The 26,947-nt window shown below is 36.2% G+C and overlaps 1 protein-coding gene across 1 annotated transcript in view; it reads right to left on the bottom strand.

The window, feature by feature from the left end:
* The window catches only part of LOC150075838 (protein Obscurin-like), a 598,361-nt gene that overhangs the window by 195,846 nt on the left and 375,568 nt on the right, over window positions 1-26,947 (bottom strand). The window contains exons 51-54 of the mRNA XM_090387723.1: window positions 22,843-23,015; window positions 19,952-20,072; window positions 5,327-5,505; window positions 4,121-4,229 (exon numbers count right to left, since the gene is read on the bottom strand). Coding sequence (XP_090243849.1) covers window positions 4,121-4,229; window positions 5,327-5,505; window positions 19,952-20,072; window positions 22,843-23,015 — 582 coding nt within the window. The remainder of the gene's footprint in view (window positions 1-4,120; window positions 4,230-5,326; window positions 5,506-19,951; window positions 20,073-22,842; window positions 23,016-26,947) is intronic.

The following is a 26,947-nucleotide window of genomic DNA, read 5'->3' as shown; positions in this document are numbered from 1 at the left end:
GGGCACGGGCTCAAACCCCGGTCTAATCAAGAAGCGTGTGCTACGCACTGCTGCTCCTGCCCACCTGGCTACGGAGGCACCTATAGTGAAACTGATCTCTTAATTAGAGATAACTGCAAGGAAGAAATGAAACATGACTTTTCATAGTGGACTAGAGATACTTGCAATACTTATCTAAATGTTTATAAGAAAAGACTCAACTATAGACGGTTAAATAACAATTATTAAATTTAATGAATTCAAAAATTATTGGCCATACCAAGAACTGCCATAATAAGAATATTGCAAATATCCTAATATAAAGGGATCCAGGAGTTGAATATGATTTTTAAAGCATGTAGAAAACAGACATATCCAAAAGGATGGTGAGGTTTGCTTTCAATCAAGAAGCACATAGATTCCAGAAAAGCATATCCAACACAAGTACTATCAAGTCAGCTTTTATATAAGTAATGAGAAAAGAAATACATTATAGATCAACTGACTCTAATGAGTATAATTGAAATATACTATATGATATATAATATTTTATAATTTAAAGAAACAATATTTTATATTTTAAAATCACATTAGATGAAAGTTTCAAGGTAGTAAAAGTGGCTGTTAACTGATTTTTCCATTACTACAGAAAGTTAAATAAGGCTGGATGGAAAGGCCTGCCTCTCTCTCTCTCTCTCTCTCTCTCTCTCTCTCTCTCTCTCTCTCTCTCTCTCTCTCTCTCTCCCTTCTCACCCCCAAAGAGGGTTGACAACATGAGGTTGGGTTTAAGAGTTTTAAGACAATACAGTTTTAAGACAATATAGTTTTAAGAGCAAATTCTAAGTGGGAAGCATTCAACGAAATAATCACAGAAGCTGCTAAACTTTTTGTACTAACTAAGAGATACTGTTCAAGATACAGATTTAAATGATGATAGGTGAACTGGTGAGACTAGTAACATAGAAGAAAAATGCATGCCATGGTTATAAATTATCAGAGGACACCGAAACATAATAAGTATGAACCAGTAAATAATCAAGTCACAAAGAGGGATAGGCAAGCTAAGACAGATTATAAGAAATCTTTGGCTATGAATGTGAAGAAAAGTAGCAAAGAGTTCTTTGTTTATATTAACACTAGAAGGAAACAAAAGAAACATATTGGTCCATTAAATATGAATGGCATAACAATTAATGATCCTGTTCTGGTTGCTGACAAGCTGAATAAAAATTTTGCATCTATGTCCATGCAGGAAGAAGAGTTAAGGGAAAATGCATACCAGAAGTATACCATGAGGAGATAAATAACTTTGTGATAACTGGGAAAAAAGTGGAAGAGAAACTGTTGAGGCTAAAAGTAAATAAGGCTCACAGCACTGATAGAATCTATCCAATTATATGAAAAGATGCAGCAGAAGAGGTAAGTAAACCTTTAGCCACAATTATGAGAGCACATTCTTGGATTGAGGGGAGGTTCCTACGAATGGAAGACATGCAAGCTTCCACATTTATATAGGGGATCAATGGGAAAAGTGAGTAATTACTGACCTGTAACCTTGACCTCTGAGAAAATAATGGAAAGAAATAATGTAGGATCATCTTGATAGGAATGCAGTTATATGGCACTCACAGCACAGATTTATTAAGGGAAGATCTTGTCTGGCCAATCTGATTAGCTATGTGGATTAACTAAGGATGTGGATGCCAAAAATAATTTTGACATCACTTACTTAGATTCCAGTAATGCTTTTGACAATGTTCCAAATGAAAAACTACTGCACAAACTGGAGCAGTATGGCATTAGGTGCAAGTTATTGCTATAGATAAAGGGAAGGTTGAGTGGCAGAAACAGAGTGATTATTATGGGCACTGCTCTTCTTGAACTAATGATATTAGTGGAGTCACTCAGTGATCAGTGCTGGGTCCCTTACTGGTTTGAATATTTATTAATAGTATTGATGAAGACATATCAAGAATACTGTCAAAGTTTGCATATTCAATGATGATACAAAGGTTGGCAGTGTAGTTAATAACTAAGGATCAAGGCATACTACAGCAACCTAGAAAAATTAGGTAGATTGGCTGAAAAGTGGAAATTGTGGTTTAACATTTATAAATGCAAAGTACAAAATATGGGTAGCAGTAATCCCAGAATAGCATACTAATTGGGTGGTACCATACTCAAGATGGTGGAGAATGAGAAAGACTAAGGTAATTGTACAGTCCTCCAACATGAAGTTATTCAAGCAGTGCAAACAAACTAGGACAATTCATGGAGTTCTATCAATTTTATTAGTGGAGTCTCTCGGCAATCAGTGATGGGTCCTTACTGTTTTCAATATACACAGATTAATATATTAACTTGAACCACAGGCAGAGGTGAAAGTGATTTTTGCACTGCTTTTATTGGAAGATGCAGAAGCCTAGAAAGCAAGGTGTTGGGAATTTCAAGTGCTGCTGTGGATCATCATGGAAAAAAGTAAACACATGGGCTGTGTGAGGAAATTAACAGTAAGAAGAGATGCATGTAACTTGCATGTACACTAATGTGAGGAGCACTGTAAAAAATTTGATGAATTTGAATTAGAGATCAAATCATCAAAGGGAGACATTGTAGAGATATTAGAGATTTGGTGTCACTCAGATATAAGAGATGCAGAGTTTAAATTTGGGAATATAATGTGTTGAGAAAGGACAGACAATAGAGGAGGGAGGGGATTATGCTCTTGATTAAGATAAAGATATTAAATCCAAGCCATCAGTAGCTAAGTGAAATGTTGAGTCAATTTGGTGTGATACAAGCACTGGGAAAATGAGAGTAGTAGTGTACTATAGACCTAATGACTGTGATGAGTATAACAAACAGCTATAAAAAGAAATAGAGGGGACAAGTAAATTGGAATGTCATATAATGAGGAATTTTAACTTTACAGATATTGACTGAAACTTATGGGCTGGTTGCTCACACACTAGAAAGACTTTTGTGGATTTACTGGATGACTGTTTTCTACAGCAGCATGTTAGAGAGGCAACAAGCAATATTCTTGATCTAACTATCAGCAGCAATTTTCATGCATTAAGAATCTACAAGTAAAAGGCCCACTGGGCAGCAGTGATCACAGCAAAAGCTATTCCCTTTACAAAGGTAAAGAGAAGGGCTTTTGCTTTCTTAAGGGTGAGTACAGTGGTCTTAGGAAGGTTTTTAAATTCTATGCAGTTCAACGCCAAAGATTTTACCTACAACAAATTCTAAGAAATATTTCCTCTGGCAGTTTCATTCTTTGACTGCTCTGCTGTTTGCCAAATCTAATTAAGCTGAGTTTTGCAGCCAAATGTCCTTATTGTTACCACTATAAATAAGCTATGGAGTATCTCATAGATAATTCTATCTTAGATTATTATTTAGATATAAACAATTCCTGGAATTCATATGTTCTAAGGACAGTGTCACTATTTGCAGGAGTAAAGTAACAAAGAATTAATCTCAGAAGGTTATCCTATCACTGTAGCTTGAGAAAGAATAATTTGATAACATGCAGGAAAGGTCCTTACTCACAAAAGTTCTCTACAGCAATAGGAAAAACTGGACCTAGTGCAAGCAAATAAATTCAACCCTTTTATACTAACTGGCATGGGTAGAAAGGCAGTAGATACCAAAGGAAGCACAAAACTGAGCCGTCAAGGTAATAAGAAGGTTATATAAGAAATTTTTCTTTTAGCCAATGGGGTATCAACTGTTGGAACACCTTGCTAATTAATCCTGTAGAACTAGAGAGCTTGCATAAATTTAAAGGAGAATTAGACAGATATCTGAATGAAATGAGGTCAACCAAAATTTTTTTTTTTGTTGATCTGATTTCATTCAGACATCTATCTAACCTTCCTTGGCCAACGAAAAAATTTTTTTTTTTTTTTTTTTTTTTAATATATGGCAGATACTAAATAAACTTGGTGTCCTTGCATCCTGTTATCTTTAATACTGATCTCAAAAATGGCATTATGTAAAAATCTCATACTATTATCCCAATAGCTAGTCCCACCGTCTCCTCCAAAAACTAATATGATTAGAGTGAAAAAAAATATATTTTATATGGAGATGGAAAATGATTTTAAATTTAAAAACATATAGAAAGAAAACTTACCATTCCACATCTGGAGTAGGAAAACCTGTAATAGTCACTTCAAATTTTGCTACTTCTCCCTGTTTTACTTCTAAGTCACCCATTCCATCTATGTGAGGGGTAATTGGTTCTAAAAACAAATATGGAATGCATACTCAAATTCAAGTGTTTTACAATAAAAATTTTCATTTAAAAAGCTTTCTAATGACATCACTTACTTAAAATAATGAAAGTTTTTCTATTTAAATCTCAATAAATGAGCTTCTATGTTCACATTTATAGTTTGCTATTCCTCTTCATTATTTATTTTTATTTTTTGGAAAAATAGGAAGAACAGATACAGAGAATAATATAATGAAAAGTAACCAGATTTGTTTCATTCCAGTCTTGGGATTTATTTCTTTTCTTACTCTGAATAAATTCAGTACTATAAGTAAATGTTTTTGCAGAACTACTGCACAACTAACTACTTTCCCTTTTCCCTAAACATATGTGTATGAATAAATTATGGAACCCTTTCCTTTTTACCACTTGAAACAACCTCATGGTGGATTGTAATCAAGTTGCAATCAGTAACATTACCATAGAAAATCCACCCCACTGCAAAAACAAATCACCAGCCTCTGGCCACTATTCAGGATCAAGAGTCCAATAAAAAAACATGCTTTAGGCCTCAGACCTCTTCCATACTTGGGTACCCCTCATCACAACTTTGTTGGCTTCAGCAGATAATTACACCTCTGGTAACAATAATCACAGTTTATAATTTGGTAATAAACTTTATTAAAATTCTGGATATCAGAATGAACTTAAATTATTTCAGAAGACCAATGTGAAGGTAGGGTGTGATGTTCCACCCAAAATACATTTAAATTTTGAATGTGGGCATAGCAAAAACTGAACAGACATGAAACATTTTTACTTAACAACCACTAATTACCTCTGATAATGTAAAATGCTTTCATATAGGAAGGCACTATTCACAAGGTAAGATAAGTTTAACAAGTGAAAGTACACTGAACTGGTAATAGTCTTTTTATTACAAATAATTGAAAAAATGGCATATGACAACACAGCTTTAAGACCATAAGAAGGTACTTCTGTAACTCTGGTGACAGCTGACTGATAATATACCACTCCTTAACTATGGTAGTACTTTAATAATTAAATTTTTATATTCTTTTTGTTTTATTACAAAAAAAAAAACAGTAAAATATCATTTCCTACCTTTAACAGTTAGGAGAGCACTATCAATTGCTTCTCCTTTTTCATTTATAGCTTTACAAGAATATTTTGCAGTATCATCCAATGTTAGATCACGAATGGTAACAGAGTATTCATTATCATCCACAACACTATCAACTTTTATGCGGTCTAATGATGGGATCACATCATCATTTTTAAACCTAGAAATTAAAAAAAAAATTAAACATAAAATAAATGAATACAAACTAATAAAATAACAAACAAATCTAGCCAATTATACAAGTGTACTTTTTGTTTGAATTCATTCAGCTCTGCAACAGAATGGAATCTTATGTAATTTACTCTAACAAAAAAATTAATATGCAAATTTTCAAAAAATTTAGAAAGTAATCTGTTTGGATATTTGTTGATTATCCAAAAGCAATTCCAACATACTATACATTTACAACATGAAACTTTAGCGACACAGTAACGAAAACTATGAACATCTTTTGCTTTAAAGAGATAACATGAAAAAGTTCCCTAATCTTAACATGAGCAGAGAAATTCAGGACTGAAGCAGTGAAAAGAGAAAAATGGGTAAAAGGGACACCTATCAGTTTATGAAACCATGAAGCATGTGATATTTAATTTTAATACTATTGTACTATGAAACTGGAATACCTGCCCACTGGTTCAAGAATCTAGAGAACACAAGTACCCTGTCATGGAGTTACCTTTCATAACACAGAAACAAAGCTCAAAATTCATAAAGCACGTGATGTTTGATTTTAATACTACTGTAATATGAAACATTAGCATTAGCAGAGGCATATGATGCAAGAAAGCAAGCTTATACAGCATCAGCAAAAAAAAAAAAAAAACAATAAACCTTCCCATTTCACCCATCTGGTCACCCCAAATGTTTGTCTAGTTTAGCCATAAATTTATTTAAGCTATTGACTTCCACAACAACAGATGGAAGTCTGTTCCAGCAATCAACTACCCGTTGGCCAACTTCTGCACATCTATTCTACAACTGTCTTTCCTCAATTTGAATCTAATAGCATTCAAGGCCTTATACACCTCAATCAGATCACCTCGCAAGTGCCTAGTCTCCAGATGCTGCAATTTGCAGACCTTAAGCCTTTCTTCATAAGTGCACTCCTTTGTTCCTCTCACCAATCTTGTTGCACTTCTCTGTACGCATTCTAGCAACTCTACATCCTTTCTAAAGTGAGGCCTCCAGACCTGTATATAGTATTCAAGGTGTGGCACCATTGCCTTATACAAAGGGATAATCACCTCCTTGTCTCTTCTATCAAAATTCCTATATATCATTGTCAAAACTCCGTGACCTGCTCTGGCAGCACGTCTATGCCGTCTCCCACTCAACCATCCTTTATCCATTGCAGTAACTTGCCCTTAATGCAATACGGCTCCAATTTGTACAGCAGTCTTCCATGTGCAACAGTAGCAAAAGTTTTCCTGAAATCCAAGTATATGACATCAAAATTATTTTTAGCATCCAGTTCCTTTGTGATCACATCATAGTATCCAATCAAATTGGTCAGACAAGACTTCCCCTTAACAAACCCATGCTGTGTCTGAACTATTGCTGCTGTCTTGTCTAGGTGTTCCTGTATCACCTATTAACCAGTGACTCCATTATTTTTCCTGGAACAGAAGTTAAACTAACAGGTCTATAGTTACTTGTGTCATCTTTTGAACGTCCTTTGTGAATTGGTGATACATTTGCATACCTTCTGTTCATGGGGCCCTTCCCTGACTCTAAAGATGCTCTCATAATTATGGCTAAGGGTTTGCTTACTTCCCTTGCTGCCTCCTTCATTATAACTGGATAGATTCCATCTGCCCCAAGTGCCTTTTTTATGTTTAACTTCTCCTGCACTTTGCTCTCAGTTATCACAAAATCACTTAGCTCCCTGTCAGAGTTGCATAAACTTCTGGCATTCTCCTCCTTGAATAACTCCTCATGTGTGAAAGTAGTGCAAAATACTCATTCAGTTTATCAGTTACTTGAGCAGTTACTTGAGTCTATGTTAAGTGGACCAATCTGATTCATCCCTTTCCTTCTAGAGTTTACATAAGTAAGGAACTCTTCGTTGTTTTTCATTGCATCCTTTGCCAGAGATTTCTCATAATCTGCCTTTGCCTGCCTAACCTCATTTGTGACTTGATTACAGAATAGCTTATATCTGTCATAGACTTCTGTGTCGCCTGATAATTTATATGCATCCCATGCATTTTTCTTCTTTGCCATGAGCCTCATTAATTCATCCAACATCCATTTAGGCCTGAACCTTGAACAATATTTCTTAATTGGTATGAAAAGCCTAGTAGCCTCCAAGATTAAGTCCCTGAAGGCTTCCCATTCAGGCCAACACACAAATTCCAGTGAATATCTGGAAAGTTAAAATCCCCCATTACAAGACATTCTGATTTATTGGCCCATTCTATTTCTCTGCACAACTGTTCATTGTACTCATCTGCGTGATTAGACCTATAACGTACTTCTACTCTCATTTTCCCTTTCCCAGTGTTTATGTCACACCAAAGAGACTCAACATTGCACTGTCCACCTGTGTCAATTGGATGCACTTCCTTAGATTTTATGTGTTTCTTAATAACAGCATAACCCCTACTCCCTTCCTACACTGCCTGTCTTTTCTGTACACATTGTACTCCCCAAATTCCAATTCTGCTCTGCTTATATCTGTGTGGCACCATGTCTCTGATATCCCAACAATATCTGCCTTTGGTGTCTTGATCAGGACTTCAAATTCATCAATTTTATTTACTATACTTCTATCATCAGTGTACATGCAAGTATACATGCCCTTGTTCTTACTCAAAGTTACCTTAACACAGCCCATGTATTTACTTGTTTCACGATGATTCCCAGCAGCTCTTGAAATCTCCAGCAACTTGCTCTGTAGGTTACTACTCATTACAATAGAAACAATGCAAGAATCACTTTCACTTCTGCCTGCAGCTACAGTTAATCTTTTAGTCTGTGACCCCCCAAACTAGCAGTTTTCTGACCCACCTAACACTGCCTCAATAGCATCAGCAAATATTCTTACACCCTTTCTATTTAAGTGTATCCCATCCCTGTAGAAGCAGTCTCTCCTGTTAGCAAGCACAGATGATGCTGAAAAAAATTCTACCCCCATGAGCCTTGCACAATCTCTCCAGGGCCAAATTGATTGACAAGGCTCTCATCATATACTCCCTCCTATCGCGTCTGAGCAGAATTGCAGACACTTTCAAATTTAACTCGTGACTTTTTTTCAGCTTTGACCTGAAATTGGAATACCTGTCCATAGGTTCAAGAATGTAGAGAACAAAGTATGCTGGCAGGAGACACCTTTCAAAACAAACAAAGCTCAAAATTCATAACCTTGAACCTGAATTTTGCAATTTTTTGGACAATAAATCACTTCAACAATATGCCAGGATGTTATATTAAAATATAAACAAGATTCAAAGGGAGAATTAGTTCAGAAAATACAAATAAAAAAAAATAAAAAAAGCAAAAAGTAGTGACTTTTATGCAAAAACTGAAAAATTTCATTTCTAATATTGCCCATTCATTACTCCACAACCAGTACATGGACAAACAATATCTAGCATTTCAGCTGCAATGTACAGTATATGGATAGCTTATGCATAAACATGAAAAAAAAAAAATAATAAAATAAAAAAATAAGAAATAACAATTGCCAGATTTATATTATTGCTCTGAGTTTAATGATATTTGTGAAGGCTCTATAAATCATTCTAAAAGAATCAAATATAAAATTCCATCAAAATCCATCCACTGGAGGTTGAGTTATTACATGCAGACATGCATACAAAGAGATAATAATTGTCAGATTTCTATTGGGCCAATTTTAATGAAATTTGGGATGACTTGGCAAAGCTTTCTAAAAGGCTGAAATATAAAATTTCATGAATATACAACCAATGGGAATCAAGTTATTATATGCAGATGGATGGACATGGTGAACACAACAGGTATATTATGCCTATATGCTAAAACAACTAAAAATGAAATTAAGTGTAAAAACAATTACTAAGTTATATTCTTTTTCTATTATAAAATTTGATGTAATGATGAGTGCAAGGAGTTTTCATTTTCTATATTTTCAAAGACTCCATTGGCAATAAAATGCCACTTTGTTATTGTTAATTGTTATTTTTATTTATTTTTTGTCTAAACAAGGAACTGAAAACATAATTATAGCATCGGTTTTCCATACATATGTTGAAGAAGAAATAGTCAAGGAGAAATGTATCTATTTGGAGCATTTTATAAGCTTTTAAAATTAGTGTAATTAGTGTGATTCTGCAAATACTTATGTTTTGTGTATGAAAAGCTTGTGCTACTCAAGGCAGATTTTTGAAAAAATTATGTTGGTCTATAGCATATTTTTTGGGTGGAGGGGACTTTTTTTATAAAACTCATGCATGGACCTAAAATTAATCTGTGTTCTGTGAATCATTGGAGATCTCCAAAGGGGATTCAGGGTTTCCCAAGTTCACCTTGTCTTGCTATTGATTTCTTATTTAACATGTACCAGTGTGTATGTGTGTATGATATACACACACACACACACACACACACACACACACACACACACACACACACACACACACACACACACACATATATATATATATATAACCATACAAATAAATTAGAATGAAAGTTAAAATAAAAAATAAAATAAAATAATGCCAGCAGTATGGCAAGACAAGAGCGAAAATAGTCGAAATTAAATCTAAATTAAATCAAACCAAACAGGAAAGGAAGAGAGTGGGGTAACAAGAGTAAAAATATTGCAGCAGAAACTCTCTAAAATAATTTAGAAAATCTAAATATAAGAATAATAATTCATTGAATTTTGAAAGCCAATTAAATAGAAATTTAACGGCGCCCCCTCTGACGGGCACCAGGTCCAAATTTATGTGAAATATCACCAACAGAGATGTAAACCATTACAATGAAACAAAACAAAAATAAACCAAAAATAGACTGACCATTATGCCCCATCTTGACAGAGGACCACAAGGCCAATAATGGTCAGGGAATCGCTGCATTTCGATTGCTAGATAAATCGCCACAAAGGAGAATCGATCGAAAGATCAGTCCGCCATCCGATCCCCAGATCGAACCACCAATGCAGGGGATTTGAATAGCGGTGGTCCTGATGGGGCGTAATGGTCAGTCTATTTTTGGTTTATTTTTGTTTTGTTTCATTGTAATGGTTTACATCTCTGTTGGTGATATTTCACATAAATTTGGACCTGGTGCCCGTCAGAGGGGGCACTGACAGACACCAGGTCCAAATTGGCTTTCAAAATTCAATGAATTATTATTCTTATATTTAGATTTTCTAAATTATTTTAGAGACTTTCTGCTGCAATATTTTTATTCTTGTTACCCCACTCTCTTCCTTTCCTGTTTGGTTTAATGTAATTTCGACTATTTTCGCTCATGTCTTGCCACACTGCTGGCATTATTTTATTTTATTTTTTATTTTAACTCTCATTCTAATTTATTTGTATGGTTATATTTCAAGCATCATGTAGAGGAATATGCTTTTTGCTGCCTCTGATGTATGCTGTACCTTTTTATTTTATTTTTATTATGAAAGATTCCGTTTCCAACAATTTTAAACGTTATTCAAATATATGTATAATTATATATATATATATTGTGTTCTTAATGATGGTTATGATAATGATATCTTGTCAATTTTACAGTGTTAGGAGTTTGTCAGTTGGTGGCCAAGTGAGGGAATGTTATTGAAATTTATTTTGTTCATTTGCATTTTTTGTTTATTTGCATTTATATTGTTATTTTTATCGTTATTTTCATCATTTAGCATCATATTATTTTTAATACCATTACATTCATATAACGTTTATGGGCCTCCCAGGCTAAAGTTAGTTTACATTTGCTAACTTGGTAACCTGATCCATATACACCTAATTGTCTACAGATTAATAACATTTAATTAAACAAAATCTATCAATATTATATATATATATATATATGTGACCAGAATATGTGACTATGGGACCAGAATAAAAGAATGCTAAAAGTGGGATAATACTATGGGAGTGTTATAACAGGAGTTTATATATTACATGTAATGTGTTGAGGTTCCATAAAAAAAAACTAGGTTTGAAAAAGAGTCCTTCAGGTATTAAAAAAAAAAAAACAGTTGAAAAAATACTGCAACTCTCAAGCACATGCAACACTAAATTTGACTCTGCTATGTTTCTGGACCTCTTTCCTGGTCTCTTTTGATGAACAGCTTCCTTCAGTTTATTCAAAGTACCACAGTAATGGATTGCCTCAATTGTCTCATTCCTTTAGAAAAAGTCCTGAACAGGAAATTGTGCAGCCTAGAAGACTTGTCATAATTTTTTTTCAGTGATAGGCAAAGGCCTGTTTTGAAATTTTTTGTTATCAGGGAAGTGTCTTTCCATGTCATGGAGTCCACTTTTGAATCTGTTGTGACCCATATCATACCACTGCTGCTGATTTTGCTTAAGAAGCTCTGTTGGTTGTCTTATTGCAGAGAAGATGCTCTAAAGAGAGTCATGTGGTTTTGTTTTGCTTCATCAACTGTTTTGGCTTTCACCATGATAACACCTTCCTGAACCCAAATGTATCATGAATGATTTCATGGAAAAAATGTTTTATTCATGGCAAAATGTACTATTCATGTTTTACGTACAAAAATATTTTATTCATGGCAAAACTGGTAAAATGTTCAGCTGTGCTGCAATTTGCCAAACTTTCAGATGCCATTCTTCTCAGATAAGGGCAACGGTGTGAGACAAGTGTCTCCTGATGTAGACAAATGTGGTCTTCCCAAGCATGGTTCATAATTCAGATCAACAAGTAGAACATTACACAGAAATTTGTTTTCTGCTCATTTTCCACTTGTGAACATTTATTACATTCTGTCCTTTTTTATACCTTACTTTTGCAACATCTATCATAAGTAACAATCTACAGTAGGACCTCTCTCTCCATATAGTGAATTTTTCTATGTAGAAACTTTTTTGATTTCCCCTTGGTCATTACATTGAAAATAGTTTTTGTATAACGAAGAAAATTTCCATGTAATGAACTGATTTCGAGAGATCTGGGTATGCATCATTCGCACCTCTGGCCTTTAGGCAATAGAGCTAATGCTGTAGAAAGCACAAATTAAGAGCAAAAAGGATTAAGATTAATCCCTTTAGCCTTTAAGAGCTAAGGGATTAATTTCAAGAATTAACAGCTAAAACATTTTACAATTTAGTGGTGCCAGTAAAACACTGCAGGAGAAAACTGGCCAACCAGGGCACGAGACAGAAAAAGATGGAAGGTTTTGGGAGAGGCCTTTGCCCAGCATTGGGTCAACAATGCTAAAAAGAAGTAAAACCTAAAACCTATACATCCTATACACTACTGTACTGAGAAGCCACACTGATCAGCTGCTATTTATGTGTCCACAGCCACTGGCAAAGATTAAGACATTTTCCCGATGTGGACATTGGGTCAGATCAACCTGTTTTCTACTGTAAGCATCCTATGAGAGAATTAAGAGAGAGTGATTTTCCTTTATCCTGGAAATTCATCTGTTGTTTCAAAGAAATGAGTCATCCACACTTTCACTAAATTTAACCTGTCTCTGTTTACATGGTAGGTAAAAGTGTCTAAGAGGAAATCCTTGAGTGCAGTGGAAAAAGTGAAAGTGCTTAATAATTACAAGGGTGTGCATATCAGAGTTGGTGAAAGTGTGGAGTTAAGATGTTACCAACAGCAAATTCAAAATGGGAAGCATTCAAAGAATTAATCTTGGAAGCTACTAGGCTTTACATACCAACTAAGAAATATTGTTCAAGGTTTAGGCCTAAATGGATGTCAGATGAACTAATGAGACATGTGGCAGAGAAGAAAAATGCATGGGAAACATATAAATTAATGGGTGACAGGGAAGCCTATGATAGATATAAGCTTGTCTGTAACCAAGTCACAAAGATTAGCAGGCAAAGGCAGATTATGAGAAATCTTTGGCAAAGGATGCAAAGAAAAACAGCAAAGAGTTCTTTACTTATGTAAACTCTAGAAGTAAAGGGATGAATCAGATTGGTCCACTGAATATTGATGGTTCAATGTTGATGATCCTGCTCAGGTGGCTAACAAACTAAATGAGTATTTTGCATCTACATTCACACATGAAGAGTTATTCAGGTAGGGGAATGCCAGAAGTGAATTAAACTCTGGCAGTAAGGCAGATGATTTAGTAATAACTGAGAGGAAAGTGGAGAAGAAATTGTTGAAGATAAACAAAAAAAATGCACTAGGGGTGGATGGGATCTATCCAGTTATATTAAAAGAGGCAGCAAAGGAAGTAAGCAAACCCTTAGCCATAATTATGAGAGCTTCCTTGGACTCAGTGGAGGTATCCATGTACTGGAGATGTGCAAATGTGACACCAATTCACAAAGGGGAGGATCAAAGGGCGACACAAGTAATTATAGCTCGGACACAGCATGGTTTTGTTAAGGGGAAGTCTTGCCTGACCAATTTGATGGGATACTATGATGCAGTCACAAAAGAACTGGATGCAGGGAATAACTTTGATATTATATACTTGGATCTTAGAAAGGCTTTTGATACTGTTGCACATGGAAGACTGCTGCACAAATTGGAGCAGTGTGGCATTGGAGGCAAATTGCTGCTATGGATAAAGGGGTGGTTGAGGGGGAGAAGACAGAAAGTGGTAATCAATGGACACTGGTCATCGTGGACTAATGTTATTAGTGGAGTCCCTCAGGATTCAGTGTTGGGTCCATTGTTGTTTTCTGTACTTATAAATGATATTGAGGATGGTATATCAAGCTTAATGTCCAAGTTTGCAGACAATACAAAAGTTGGCAGGGTTGTTCAGGAAACTACTGATGCTATGCTGCTTCAACAGGATCTGGAAAGGTTGAGCAGATGGGCTGAGAGGTGGCAAATGAAGTTTAACATTTACAAATGTAAAGTACTACATATGGGAAACAGCAACTCCAGAGCAACGTATCAACTCTGTGGTACTACACTGACAGTGGTAGAGAATGAAAAGGACCTGGGGGTAATTGTGCAGGCAGATATGAAGTTCTCTGAGCAGTGCAGATGGGCTGCAAGAGTAGCTCATGGTATCTTATCAATGATATACAGGAATTTTTCTAGCAGGGATAAGGAGGTGATTATTCTATTGTATAAGGCAATGGTCAGGCCACACCTTGAGTACTGTATACAGGTCTGTAGGCCTCATTTCAAGAAGGATGTAGAGCTGCTGGAATGAGTACAGAGAAGGGCAACAAGATTAGTGAATGGAACAAAAGGGTACTCTTACGAAGAAAGGCTTAAGTTTTGCAAATTACAGTGTCTGGAGACTAGGCACCGGCGAGGTGATCTTATAGAGGTGTATAAAGCCTTGAATGGTTTGAGCATGCCCAATGCTGATGGGTTTCTGCCTCTTGCTCAGAATAATCACCTGAGAGGGCATAAATTCAAATTGAGGAAAGACAGATGTAGGATAGATGTCCTGAAATTTGCCTTTAGCCAGCGGGTAGTTGGTTGGTGGAACAGACTTCTTCCCTTGTTGTGGAAGTTGATAACCTAAATAAATTTAAGGCTCAGCTGGACAGGTATTTCAAACGAACGGAAGGGTGAAGTGGAAGTTTTTTTTTTTTTTTTTTTTTTTTTTTCTGGCTGATGCTGCATAAGCTTGCTTTCTTGCATCATATGCCTCTGCTAATGCTAATACTAATGCTAATAGACCTGATAGTTTAACTTCTGTTCCAGGGAAATTAATGGAGGCACTGGTTAAAGAAGCACTGCAGGATCTTTAACCAAGTTACAAAGGAGGTTAGGCAGGCAAAGGCAGATTACGAGAAATCCTTGGCAAGGGATGCGAAGAAAAACAGCAAAGAGTTCTTTACTTATGTAAACTCTAGAAGGAAGGGGATGAATCAGATTGGTCCACTTGATATCGATGGGTCAACTATTGATGACCCTGCTCAGGTAGCTAACAAACTAAATGAATATTTTGCATCGACATTCACACATGAGGAGTTATTCAGCGAGGGGAATGCCAGAGGTGTATTCAACTCTAGCAGTAAGCTAGAGAATCTTGTAATAACTGAGAGTAAAGTGGAGGAGAAATTGTTGAAGATAAATACAAGAAAGGCACCTGGGGTGGATGGGATCTATCCAGTTATATTAAAGGAAGCAGCAAAGGAAGTAAGCAAACCCTTAGTCATAATTATGAGAGCTTCCTTGGACTCAGGGGAAGTGCCCATGGACTGGAGATGTGCAAATGTAACCGCAATTCCCAAAGGAGGAACAAAGGGCGACACAAATAATTATAGACCTGTTAATTTAACTTCTGTTCCTAGAAAATTAATGGAGGCACTGGTTAAAGAAGCACTGCAGGATCATCTAGACAAGACTTCAGTCATAGCTCAGACACAGCATGCTTTTGTTAAGGGGAAGTCTTGCCTGACCAATTTGATTGGATACTATGATGCAGTCACAAAAGAACTGGATGCAGAGAATAACTTTGATATTATATACTTGGATCTTAGAAAGGCTTTTGATACTGTTGCACATGGAAGACTGCTGCACAAATTGGAGCAGTGTGGCATTGGAGGCAAATTGCTGCAGTGGATAAAGGGGTAGTTGAGGGAGAGAAGACAGAGAGTGGTAATCAATGGACACTGCTCATCGTGGACTAATGTTATTAGTGGAGTCCCTCAGGGTTCAGTATTGGGTCCATTATTGTTTTCTGTATTTATAAATGATATTGATGAGAGCATATCAAGCTTAATGTCCAAGTTTGCCGACGATACGAAGGTTGGCAGGGTTGTCAAGGACACTACTGACACTATGCTACTGCAACAGGATCTGGAAAAGTTGAGCAGATGGGCTTCGAGGTGGCAAATGAAGTTTAACATTGACAAATGTAAAGTACTAACAACAAATGTAAAGTACTAATGACAAATGTAAACTACAACATATGGGAAACAGCAACCCCAGAGCAACGTATCAACTCTGTGGTACTACACTGACAGTGGTAGAGAATGAAAGGGACCTGGGGGTGGTTGTGCAGGCAGATATGAAGTTTTCTGAGCAGTGCAGATGGGCTGCAAGAGTAGCTCATGGTGTATTGTCGATGATATATAGGAATTTTTCTAGCAGGGATAAGGAGGTGATTATTCCCTTGTATAAGGCAATGGTCAGATCACACCTAGAGTACTGTATACAGGTCTGGAGGCCTCATTTCAAGAAGGATTTAGAGATGCTGGAACGAGTACAGAGAAGGGCAACAAGATTAGTGAATGGAACAAAGGGGTGCTCTTACGAAAAAAGGTTTAAGTTTTGCAAATTACAGTGTCTGGAGACTAGGCACCGGCGAGGTGATCTGATAGAGGTGTATAAAGCCTTGAATGGTTTGAGCATGCTCAATGCTGATGGGATCCTTCCTCTTGCTCAGAATAATCACCTGAGAGGGCATAAATTCAAATTGAGAAAAGACAGATGTAGGATAGACGTGAGGAAATTTGCCTTTAGACAGCGGGTGGTTGGTTGGTGGAATAAACTTCCATCCCTTGTCGTGGAAGTTGATAGCCTAAATAAGTTTAAGGCTCAGCTGGACAGGTATTTCGAATGAACAGAGGGGTGAAGTGGAAGTGGTTATTTTTTATTTATTTATTATTTTTTTTTTATTTATTTTTTTTTGGCTGATGCTGCTTTCTTGCATCAAATGCCTCTACTAATGCTAATGCTAATGCTAATCATCTAGACAGGACTTCAGTTACAGCTTGGACACAGCATGGTTTTGTTAAGGAGAAGTCTTGTTTGACTAATTTGACCAAAGGAACTGGATGCAGGGAATAACTTTGATATCATATATTTGGATGTTAGAAAGACTTTTGATACTGTTGCACATAGAAGACTGCTGCACAAATTAGAGCAGTGTGGCGTTGGAGGCAAATTGCTGCTATGGATAAAGGGATGGTTGAGTGGGAGAAGACAGAGTGTGGTAATCAATGGACACTGCTCTTCGTGGACTAATGTTATTAGTGGAGTCCCTCAGGGTTCAGTGTTGGGTCTATTGTTGTTTTCTGTATTTATAAATGATATTGATGATGGTATATCAGGCTTAATGTCCAAGTTTTCAGACGATATGAAGGTTGGCAGGGTTGTTAAGGATACTAACGACAGTACACTGCTGCAACAGGATCTAGAAAAATTGAGCAGATGGGCTGAGAGGTGGCAAATGAAGTTTAACATTGACAAATGTAAAGTAGTACATATGGGACGCAGTAACTCCAGAGTAACGTATCAACTCTGGGGTACTACACTGACAGTGGTAGAGAATGAAAAGGACCTGGGATAACTGTGGAGGCAGATATGAAGTTTTCTGAGCAGTGTAGACGGTCTGCAAGAGTAGCTCGTGGTGTCTTGTCAATGATATACAGGAATTTTTCTAGCAGGGATAAGGAGGTGATTATACCCTTGTATAAGGTAATGGTCAGGCCCCATCTTGAGTACTATATTCAAGTATGGAGACCTCATTTTAAGAAGGCTGTAGTGCTGTTGGAACGAGTACAGAGAAGGGCAACAAGATTAGTGAATGGAATTAAGAATTGCTCTTACAAAGAAATGCTAAAGTTTTGCAGATTGCGACTAGGCACCTGCGAGGTGTTCTGATAGAGGTTTATAAAGCCTTGAATGGTTTGAGCATACTCAATGCTGATGGGATTCTTCCTCTTGCTCAGAATAATTACCTGAGAGGGCATAAATTCAAATTGAGGAAAGACAGTTGTAGGATAGATCTGTGGAAATTTGCCTTTAGCCAGTGGGTAGTTGACTGGTGGAAGACTTCCATCTTTGGTTGTGGCAGCTGATAGTTGAAATAAATGTAAAGCTGAGTTGGACAGGTATTTGGAATGAATGTAGGGGTAAAATTGGGAGTGGATTTTTTTTTTTTTTTTGTTTTTTGGCTGATGCTGCATAAACTTGTTCTCTTGCATCATATGCCTCTACTAATGCTAATGATAATGCTAAGATGTGATAGAAACAATGATTAAGAATTGTTTTGCTAAAATACCAATTAACAACAATGAGAGGGTTGAACTACTACAAGACATTGAGCAATCTTCGGAAGAGTTTCAAGCGAGGTTTCATTAGTGGAGAAATTGTTCATGACGAATTTTTAGGAGTTGATAATGATGTCATAGTAGCTGAATATCTGAGTGACTCCAACATTTTTGAGCATATTTATTATTATTATTATTAGCAATATGGTTCAAGGAAGCCTGAGGCTTATGCTGCACCAGCCAAAAAAATTTTCTGAGAGAGAGCGAGAGAAAACAAGAGCCAGAAGTAGAAGGGAATCAATTACCAAGAAAGAAAAGAATGATGATATCCAGCTCAGAATGCTGGGTGTGTCAAGCCCATATTCACCAGACGTGAGCCCCTGGTATCAATGATGAGTTGGATGAAAATGAGGGCAACAAGGGGAATGAGGGCAATAGCAATATTAAACCTTCCAAACAACAAATGTTGGCAGTATTTGGAACTTTGTGTCTAGGCTTTCAGCGTGAAAAAAATGTGCCAGAAAATAATTTGAGTGTTTAAACAAATGTGAACATTTTTATGAATGGTGTACAGTAGAATCCAGTGAACAACAAAAAATAACCAAATATTTTATGACATAATTCTTAAAAGTGCACTAATGCATTGTGCACATCATGTAAGTAGTCATTTCTTAATATGTATGTATTATTAAATTAATTGTTTTAAAATGTTAGAAAATTTATTCATTCCCACTCATTTTTGATTTATTTCCCATCTTTTACTATATTTCTGTATTTTACTATATTTCTGTTTTTACTATATTTACAATATTTTTCACAGTTGAAAAGTAATTTCTTTATAACGAAATTTCTGTTTAATGAATATTTTCAAGGGAACAATCGATTTAGTTATATAGAGGTCCAACTGTATATAGTCTTTGTGTGTTATACAATAGTTTTTCACCTCGAATTGTTGTCTGTGACAAACTGCATTAACAATTTCATAATAACCATTTAATACTTTATATATATGAAGTAAGTTGACTATTCCTATGCTGCACAAGATATTTTTTTTAGATACTGTATATTTGACTTCACACAATTTAATTCAGTGTAAGTAATGCTAAATATACATATGAGAAACAGCTTTTAATTTAAAAAAATTTAGCTTTCTTTGTAGAGTGGTAGTCTGCTGAATGTAGATAAATGGCATGTCAGTGAAATCATGATCCATTTTAGAGCTAAATAGGTTTGTAAATAGTGGGCTTTATATGCAAAATAAAAAAACTATTGTCTTTAGTAGTTCTCAAAAAGAAAAAACTTTAAAAATAACTGTAAAAAATAAAAAAATTATAATATTTTTACATTTTAACAGTAAAATTGTAAACTGTAATTGTAAAAAATAAAAAAAATAAAAAACTGTAAAAAATGTACATATTATAAAGAGCAAGAGAAATTTAGCAGTACGAATTCATCTCAATAAAGGAATATAAAGATGCTTACCAAGAAATCACTGGTTTAGGTTTTCCAATCACTTTTACTTCAAGCCTAGTTGCATCACCAATGACAATTGTCTGGTCTTTGAGATTTTGAATAAATGTAGGTGGATGGGTTTCGTCCATAGCTATAATTTGGAATTATGAATAATATAACCCTTTATTACAGCATGTGTTACATAAATTTTTTGAAAATATTAGCAAGTAAATTAATTATTAATTTTTTTATAACATACTAATTTCAATAATAACTGAAATCTGCTCTTAATCAATCCTGTATTAACCTCCACAACGCAAAAAACTATACACTTCACCCATCCATACCTTGATGGTCTTTGAGGCTGTCACAGACATTCTTTCAGGTATATCATGCTGGGCTTGCTACCTAGGAGTTTGAAATGCTGATGGAACTGATATTCAGGTGACAGTCAAGTTGAGTGGACCTAATTTCGACAAAGTCCGGTTGATCTGTGACAGCCAAATCCACTGCTTGCATCTTCATGATAGTGGAACTGTTAGTAACCTTCAGTAAAACCTCCATGTGCGAGTCCTGAAATACAGCACCTAGTATAGAGAAGGTGACCACCCAAATATGAATCAACATAAGCAGGGGTTGAAGTGTGGTGTCCACACCACACAGAGGAATGCCTCCCCTCTGTGTTACCAGGCAATACTAGGTGGTAGATGACTCTTATCAACTGGTGCAATGCCACCACTTTGCTTATTAGAGGCTCGAAGTTGTGAAACCCATGTTTAGTCTCCAGAGGAAGCTCTGACAACCCCCAATCTCTTCCATCATGCAGTAAGATTGATACCTTTGAGGTTATGATGGACATCATAGCGAGATCCAATCTTCCTTACATTTCAAGGATACAGCTCTAAAACGGTGCTCATAGGTCAGCTGCTAGATAGTCCACTGGACCAAACCTATTGGTTTGGTCTTCTAGGAGGCTTAATAATATTATATATATATATACACTGAGTGATCACTGAATTATGGCCACTACCTAATACTTTGTAGGTTCTCCTTTTGCCCTCAGTACAGCAGCTATCCGATGTGGCATTGATTAACAAGATGTCAGAAGTGTTTGGAAGGTATGGACAACCAAGCTGTGTGTAATGTGGTCAGCAATGCATGCAGGTATGGAGGTGATTTGTGTATCCAGATGCCTGATATGCCTTTCCATAGTGTCCCACAAGTGCTCTATGGAATTGATATCGGGGGAAGTTCGGAAGCCAATCAATATGCTGGAAGTCAGAACTGTGTTCCTCAAACCATTCCTGCACAAGTGCCCAATGGCTTGGCTCATTGTCATCTTGGAAGACACCATCGTCATTTGGGAAAAAGTGTAACATAGCGAGGTGTACACAGTCAGCAAGCAGTTGTGATAGCGGAGACCACTGATACGTTGTTCCACACGCACCAGGGGTCCAAGTTCCTGCCAGTGAAACATGCCCCACACCAAACAATTGCCTCCACCGGCCTACTCTTTTGATACCATGCATGATTTAGAAAGGTTTAAGTTTTGCAAATTACAGTGTCTGGAGACTAGGCACCAGCGAGGTGATCTGATAGAGGTGTATAAAGCCTTGAATGGTTTGAGCATGCCCAATGCCGATGGGATTCTTCCTCTTGCTCAGAATAATCACCTGAGAGGGCATAAATTCAGATTGAGGAAAGACAGATGTAGGATAGATGTGCAGAAATTTGCCTTTAGCCAGCGGGTAGTTGGTTGGTGGAACAGACTTCCATCTCTTGTTGTGGAAGTTGATAGCCTAAATAAATTTAAGGCTCAGCTGGACAGGTATTTCGAACAAACAGAGGGGTGAAGTGGAAGTGTTTTTTTTGGCTGATGCTCCATAAGCTTGCTTTCTTGCATCATATGCCTCTACTAATGCTAATGCTAATTGCTAAAAGCCTCATGTTGTTGACGCCAAATCCGTACACGACCATCCACGGTGTGGGGTAAATAATGTGACTTATCTGACCAGCACACCTTCTTACAATCTTCTAACGTCCAACTTGCATGCTCTTTGCACCAGGCTAGTTGTTGTTGTTGTTGTTGTTGTTGTTGTTGTTATGGGAGTTTAATGACGCATAACCTACTATGGCTATAATGCACCTACCAGGCTAGTCTTTTATGCCAATGAACCTTGGTTAGGAGAGGATGCTGTAGGGGTCATCTACTGGTATAGCCCATACGTGCGAGCGTGCAATGCAGGGTCATGCCAGGTATTGTTCTGGGTTGGCCCATGTTGTATTGGGTAGTCAACTCTTCAACAGTGCTGCACCTGTTCGCCTGTACGAGTTGTTGGACCCGGCGCTCACCTCTAACATCAACCTTTCACTGACTTTTGCAGTTTTGCTGTCGGGTCATTGTTTGACCATTTTGACACCAGTCCTAGTACACTTTAACTACAGTGGCTCTCGAACACCCCACCAGTTCAGCAGTTTGGGAAATCGAGGCACCAGCTCCTTGAGCACCCACAATCTGTCCTTTATTAAAGTCCAATAAATCCTTCCTTTTACCCATCACACTCGGAATTTTACTACCTACTGAACCACTGACACCTTATCTATGCTACGTAGGTCGACTAACTCCACACTCTCGTACCTCACATGGTCAATGGGTTGCATTCAGTTTTCATAGGGGTGGTCATAATTCAGTGATCACTCAGTGTATATGTATAATATTATGGGTAACCATAATATTATATATATATACATATATAATATTGTGGTTACCCATAACAATCATCATTTCTACATTTCTAAATTAAAATTTAATAGTCCTTTCCAATTGCTTTTTGTAATTATATAAAGTATTTTTTTAAAAACGTTTCTTTAAAAATGCGTATGCTACATCAGTACATTTAATGTAAAATTGCAATGCTTACTTTTAACTGTAAGTAAAGCTTCTTGTTTAGTTTCTCCAGCTTTATTTTTTGCTCTGCAAGTATAAGTTCCACTATCTTTCACTTGTGTCTTCTTGATGATTAGTTTATGTGTGTTTTCATCTGATAATATTTTGAACCTGTCAGATTCTTTTATTACTGAATCACCTTTATACCTAAAGTACAGTAAGATCTAATCATTTTCAAAAAAATTTATACACAAAGAAAAAATATATATGTATTAATTAAATAAATTATTCTGCATTTACAAGGAAAGAACAATTCTGGCTTGTAAAATGAATAGGGGCCATAAATTCAACTTACAGGGGAAAAGGTTTAGACTAGATTAGAAAGTTTTCTTGTAGCCAGAGAGTTGTTGATTACTGGAATAATTGCATCTGCAGGTAACTGAGGCTAACAATTTAAAGAACTTCAAAGGTCAAAAGGAAGCATGTAATTTGTCTATTTTTCTCATAAATTTTTTACTCTTTTTTTTTTTTTTTTGCCAGTGCAGCAAAAGCCAGTAGCTTCCTTGCCCTATATGGGTAATACTAATACTAAATAGATACAGTTTATTGACATTGGGCTGGAAAACGAACATTTAAAAAAAAGAAACAAAGAAATCAAGGATTCATTCTTATAAAAAAATTATGTTTTAAAGTTATATCTTCAGTTAACAGACAGTTTAATCTTTTCTAAGATATTTCTCTTTATTAAGAATACTTCCTAATTTTATCTCTAATGCATCTATTAACATTTAAATGTTAATAGATGAAATGAAACATTATAAACTTATTTTCTGTGCATGTTCTTTTCTATGTATCAGTCAAATGTGAATAAGTTTTTTTTGACAATAACTGGTACTTTATTTAAAAATAAAATTCTCCACCACTGTTTAGGCACTTATCCCATCTGCATACCAGATTTTTCACACCCTGCAGCACACAGAAGTTGTTTGATTGCTGTTGGAACCATTATTTGATAGCTTCCCTCATCCCATTTTCTACAAAATGTGTGTTTGAGAGGCAACAAAGAGAAAGCAATACTCTTGATTTGATTATTAGCAGTGACACACCATGCATTAAGAACATCCAGATAGAGGAACTGCTAGGTGGCAGTGATCATAATATACTGATGTGGGACATAATTAAAGATATAACTACCATCTAGGGAAAGGGATTTTGCTTTCATACAGGCAACTACAGTGTCTTAGACAGTTTTTAAATTCCTTTCAGCGGGGCAAACTGATGATGTTACCAACTGTTAATTTTAAATGGGAGGCATTACAGAAAGTAATCACAGAAGCTATTAAGCTTTTTATTACAATAAGGAGAGACAGAGATCGAAGTTTAGATTTAAATGGATGTTAGATGAATTCATGAGACTAGTGGCAGAAAAGAAAAATGTGTGAGACGATTATTAATTAGCATCTTGCATGGAATCCTACAGCAAGTACAAACTAGTCTGAAATTAGGTCACTAAGGCAAGCTATGGCAGATTATAAGAATGTTAAAAAAAAAAAAAGTAGCAAAGATTTATTTTGCTTATGTTAACACTAGAAGGAAAGAGATGAATCATACTGGCCCACTAGATATGAATGGCATAACTATTGATGATTCTGTTTGAGTTGCTGACAAACTAAAAGAATATTTTGCATCTACATTCATATATGAAGATTTTAGGGACACCAGAAGTGCACTAAATTATAACTAGGAGCTAAATGACTTTTTTATAACTGAGAAATAAGGGGAAGAGAAACTGCTGAAGCTAAAAGTAAATAAGGCACTTGGGCTATTCATTTGTATTAAAAGAAGCAAAAAAAAGAGGTAAGCAGGTGTTTGGCCTAATTATGAGAGCATCCTTGATTCAGGGCAGGTTCCTAAAGACTGTAAATGTGAAATGTATCTCCTATTCAAAAAGGAGGTATCAAAGGCAACGTGAGCAATTATAAACCTGTAAGCTTGATTTCTTCCAGGGAAAATAATGGAATCAGTGATTAAAAGAAGTATTGCAAAACCATCTTAACAGGAATGGAATTATATGGAAATCACAGCATGGGTTTATTTAAGGGAGATCCTGTCTGACCAATTTGATTAGGCTACTATGATGCAGAAACAAAGGAACTGGATGAAAAAAAATTTTGATGTCATATAATTGGATTTTAGTAAAGCTTTTGACACTGTTCCACACAAAAGACTGTGTACAAATTGGAGCAGTGGGGCATTAAGGGAAAGTTACTGCTGTGGATAAAGGGATGGTTTAACAATAGAAGACAGAGAGCAGTTATATATATATATATATTTCTGAGCTACCCAGAGAGAGAGAGAGAGAACAAGAGTCAGAAGTAGAAGGGAATCACCAAGTAAGAGAAGAATGATGATATCCAGCTCAGTACCCTGGGTGTGCCCAGCCCATACTCACCAGATGTGAGCCCCTGGGGTTAATAAATGGGCACTGCTCTTATTGGACTAATGTTATTAGTGGGGTTGCTCAGGGTTTGGTGCCAGGCTCCTCACTGTTTACAATATTTACTAACAATATTGATGAAGGCATATTAAGCTTGTCTACATTTGCGGATGATGCAAGGATTGGCAGGGTGGTTAATGACAGGAATCAAGGCAAACAACTGCAGCAAGACCTAGATAAATTAGGCAAATGGGCTGAGAATTGGCAATTAAGGTTTAATATTGTTAAATGCAAGGTACTACATATGGGCAGCAGTAATCCCAGAATAACAATTAGGTGGTACCACACTCAAAGTGGAGAACAAAAGAGACCTAGGGATAATTGTGCTGTCTGACATAAAGTTTTATGACAGTGCAAACAGGCTGCTAGACCAGCTCATCTGTGCTTCTCTCATTGATATACAGGAACTTTGCAAGCAAGAGGTGATTATCCCATTGTATAAGGCAGTAGTTAGGCCACATCTGTGTATTGGTCTGGTTGACTCATTTTAAGAAAGATGTGGCCCACTTGAAACAGGTGCAGTGAAAAGCAACCACGATTACAAGAACACAAAGGACTACAGAAGACTTTGGTTCTGCAAATTGCACTACTTGGAAACTAGGCAGGTGCAAGGACATTTGACTGAAGTGTTTAAGGCTTTAAATGGATTGAGTAAACTTAATGATGATGGTATTCTAACTCTTTCTTAGACAAAGTATACAAGAGGGCATAAATTTAAATTGAAAAAGAATGGCTGCAAGATAGATGTGGAAAATTTGCTTTCAGCTAGAGAGAGTTGTTGTTGTAAATTGAGTTTTAAGACATATCATTGGCTTAGACCATATGGCACCATATACATTATGTCTGTAAATTATGTGTGTTCTGTGATATATTTGCCTGTTTTCTGGATGAAAAACCCAAGTTTCCAAGAGAAAAAACCACGCAACCCTTGACTGTGTGGTTTTTTTTAATAAGTTTTTTTTAAAACAATCTATATAAGTTTTTTTTTAAACAATCTATATAGGTTTTTTTTTAAAACAATCTCTATATAAATTCCTCCCATCATTGACAGGATTCAAACCTGGGCCTTTTGTACTTAGTGTGGGGAGGATGGTACTTATATCCACATGAGAGCAGCCACAGAGTAATTGGCTGCTGAAATAACCTACCATCTGGTGTTGGTGAAATGGACAGTTTCAATAAATTTAAGGAAGAATGAGATATATTAGAGGGAAAGAACAAATGAAGTGGTTTTTTTTTTTTTTTTTTTGCTGATGCTGTATGCACTTGCTTCCTTGCATATATTATATTTATCAGTAATACCATTGATAATAATAATTATTACCTATATGGAAATGATATCTTGCCAAGTCATTTTTCTGTCTACCAAAATATGAAAATTGCAAGATGACAAAGTCCAGGCTGTAAGATGCTCAATCACTTCCCAAGTTTAAGTTTAGCTGCTAGATGGTTGTGTTAACATGCTGAGTTGTGTGTGGTTGCACATAGTAACATAACAAAATAATGTAAGTCAAATGCCAGCATCCTTTGTTTTTGGTCACCTGTTTGTTTTAGTTTTTATGATGCATCAGCCAGTGAGGTTATAGTGCATTGTTTATGATGGGCACTTCACAGATCAACTCTAAGGATTCATGCATAATTT

The sequence above is a fragment of the Mastigoproctus giganteus genome, chromosome 13 (assembly GCF_048544385.1).
Source record: "Mastigoproctus giganteus isolate SK-2022 chromosome 13, ASM4854438v1, whole genome shotgun sequence".
Lineage (NCBI taxonomy): Eukaryota > Metazoa > Arthropoda > Arachnida > Uropygi > Thelyphonidae > Mastigoproctus > Mastigoproctus giganteus.
This window is presented reverse-complemented; position numbering and strand designations above follow the sequence as displayed.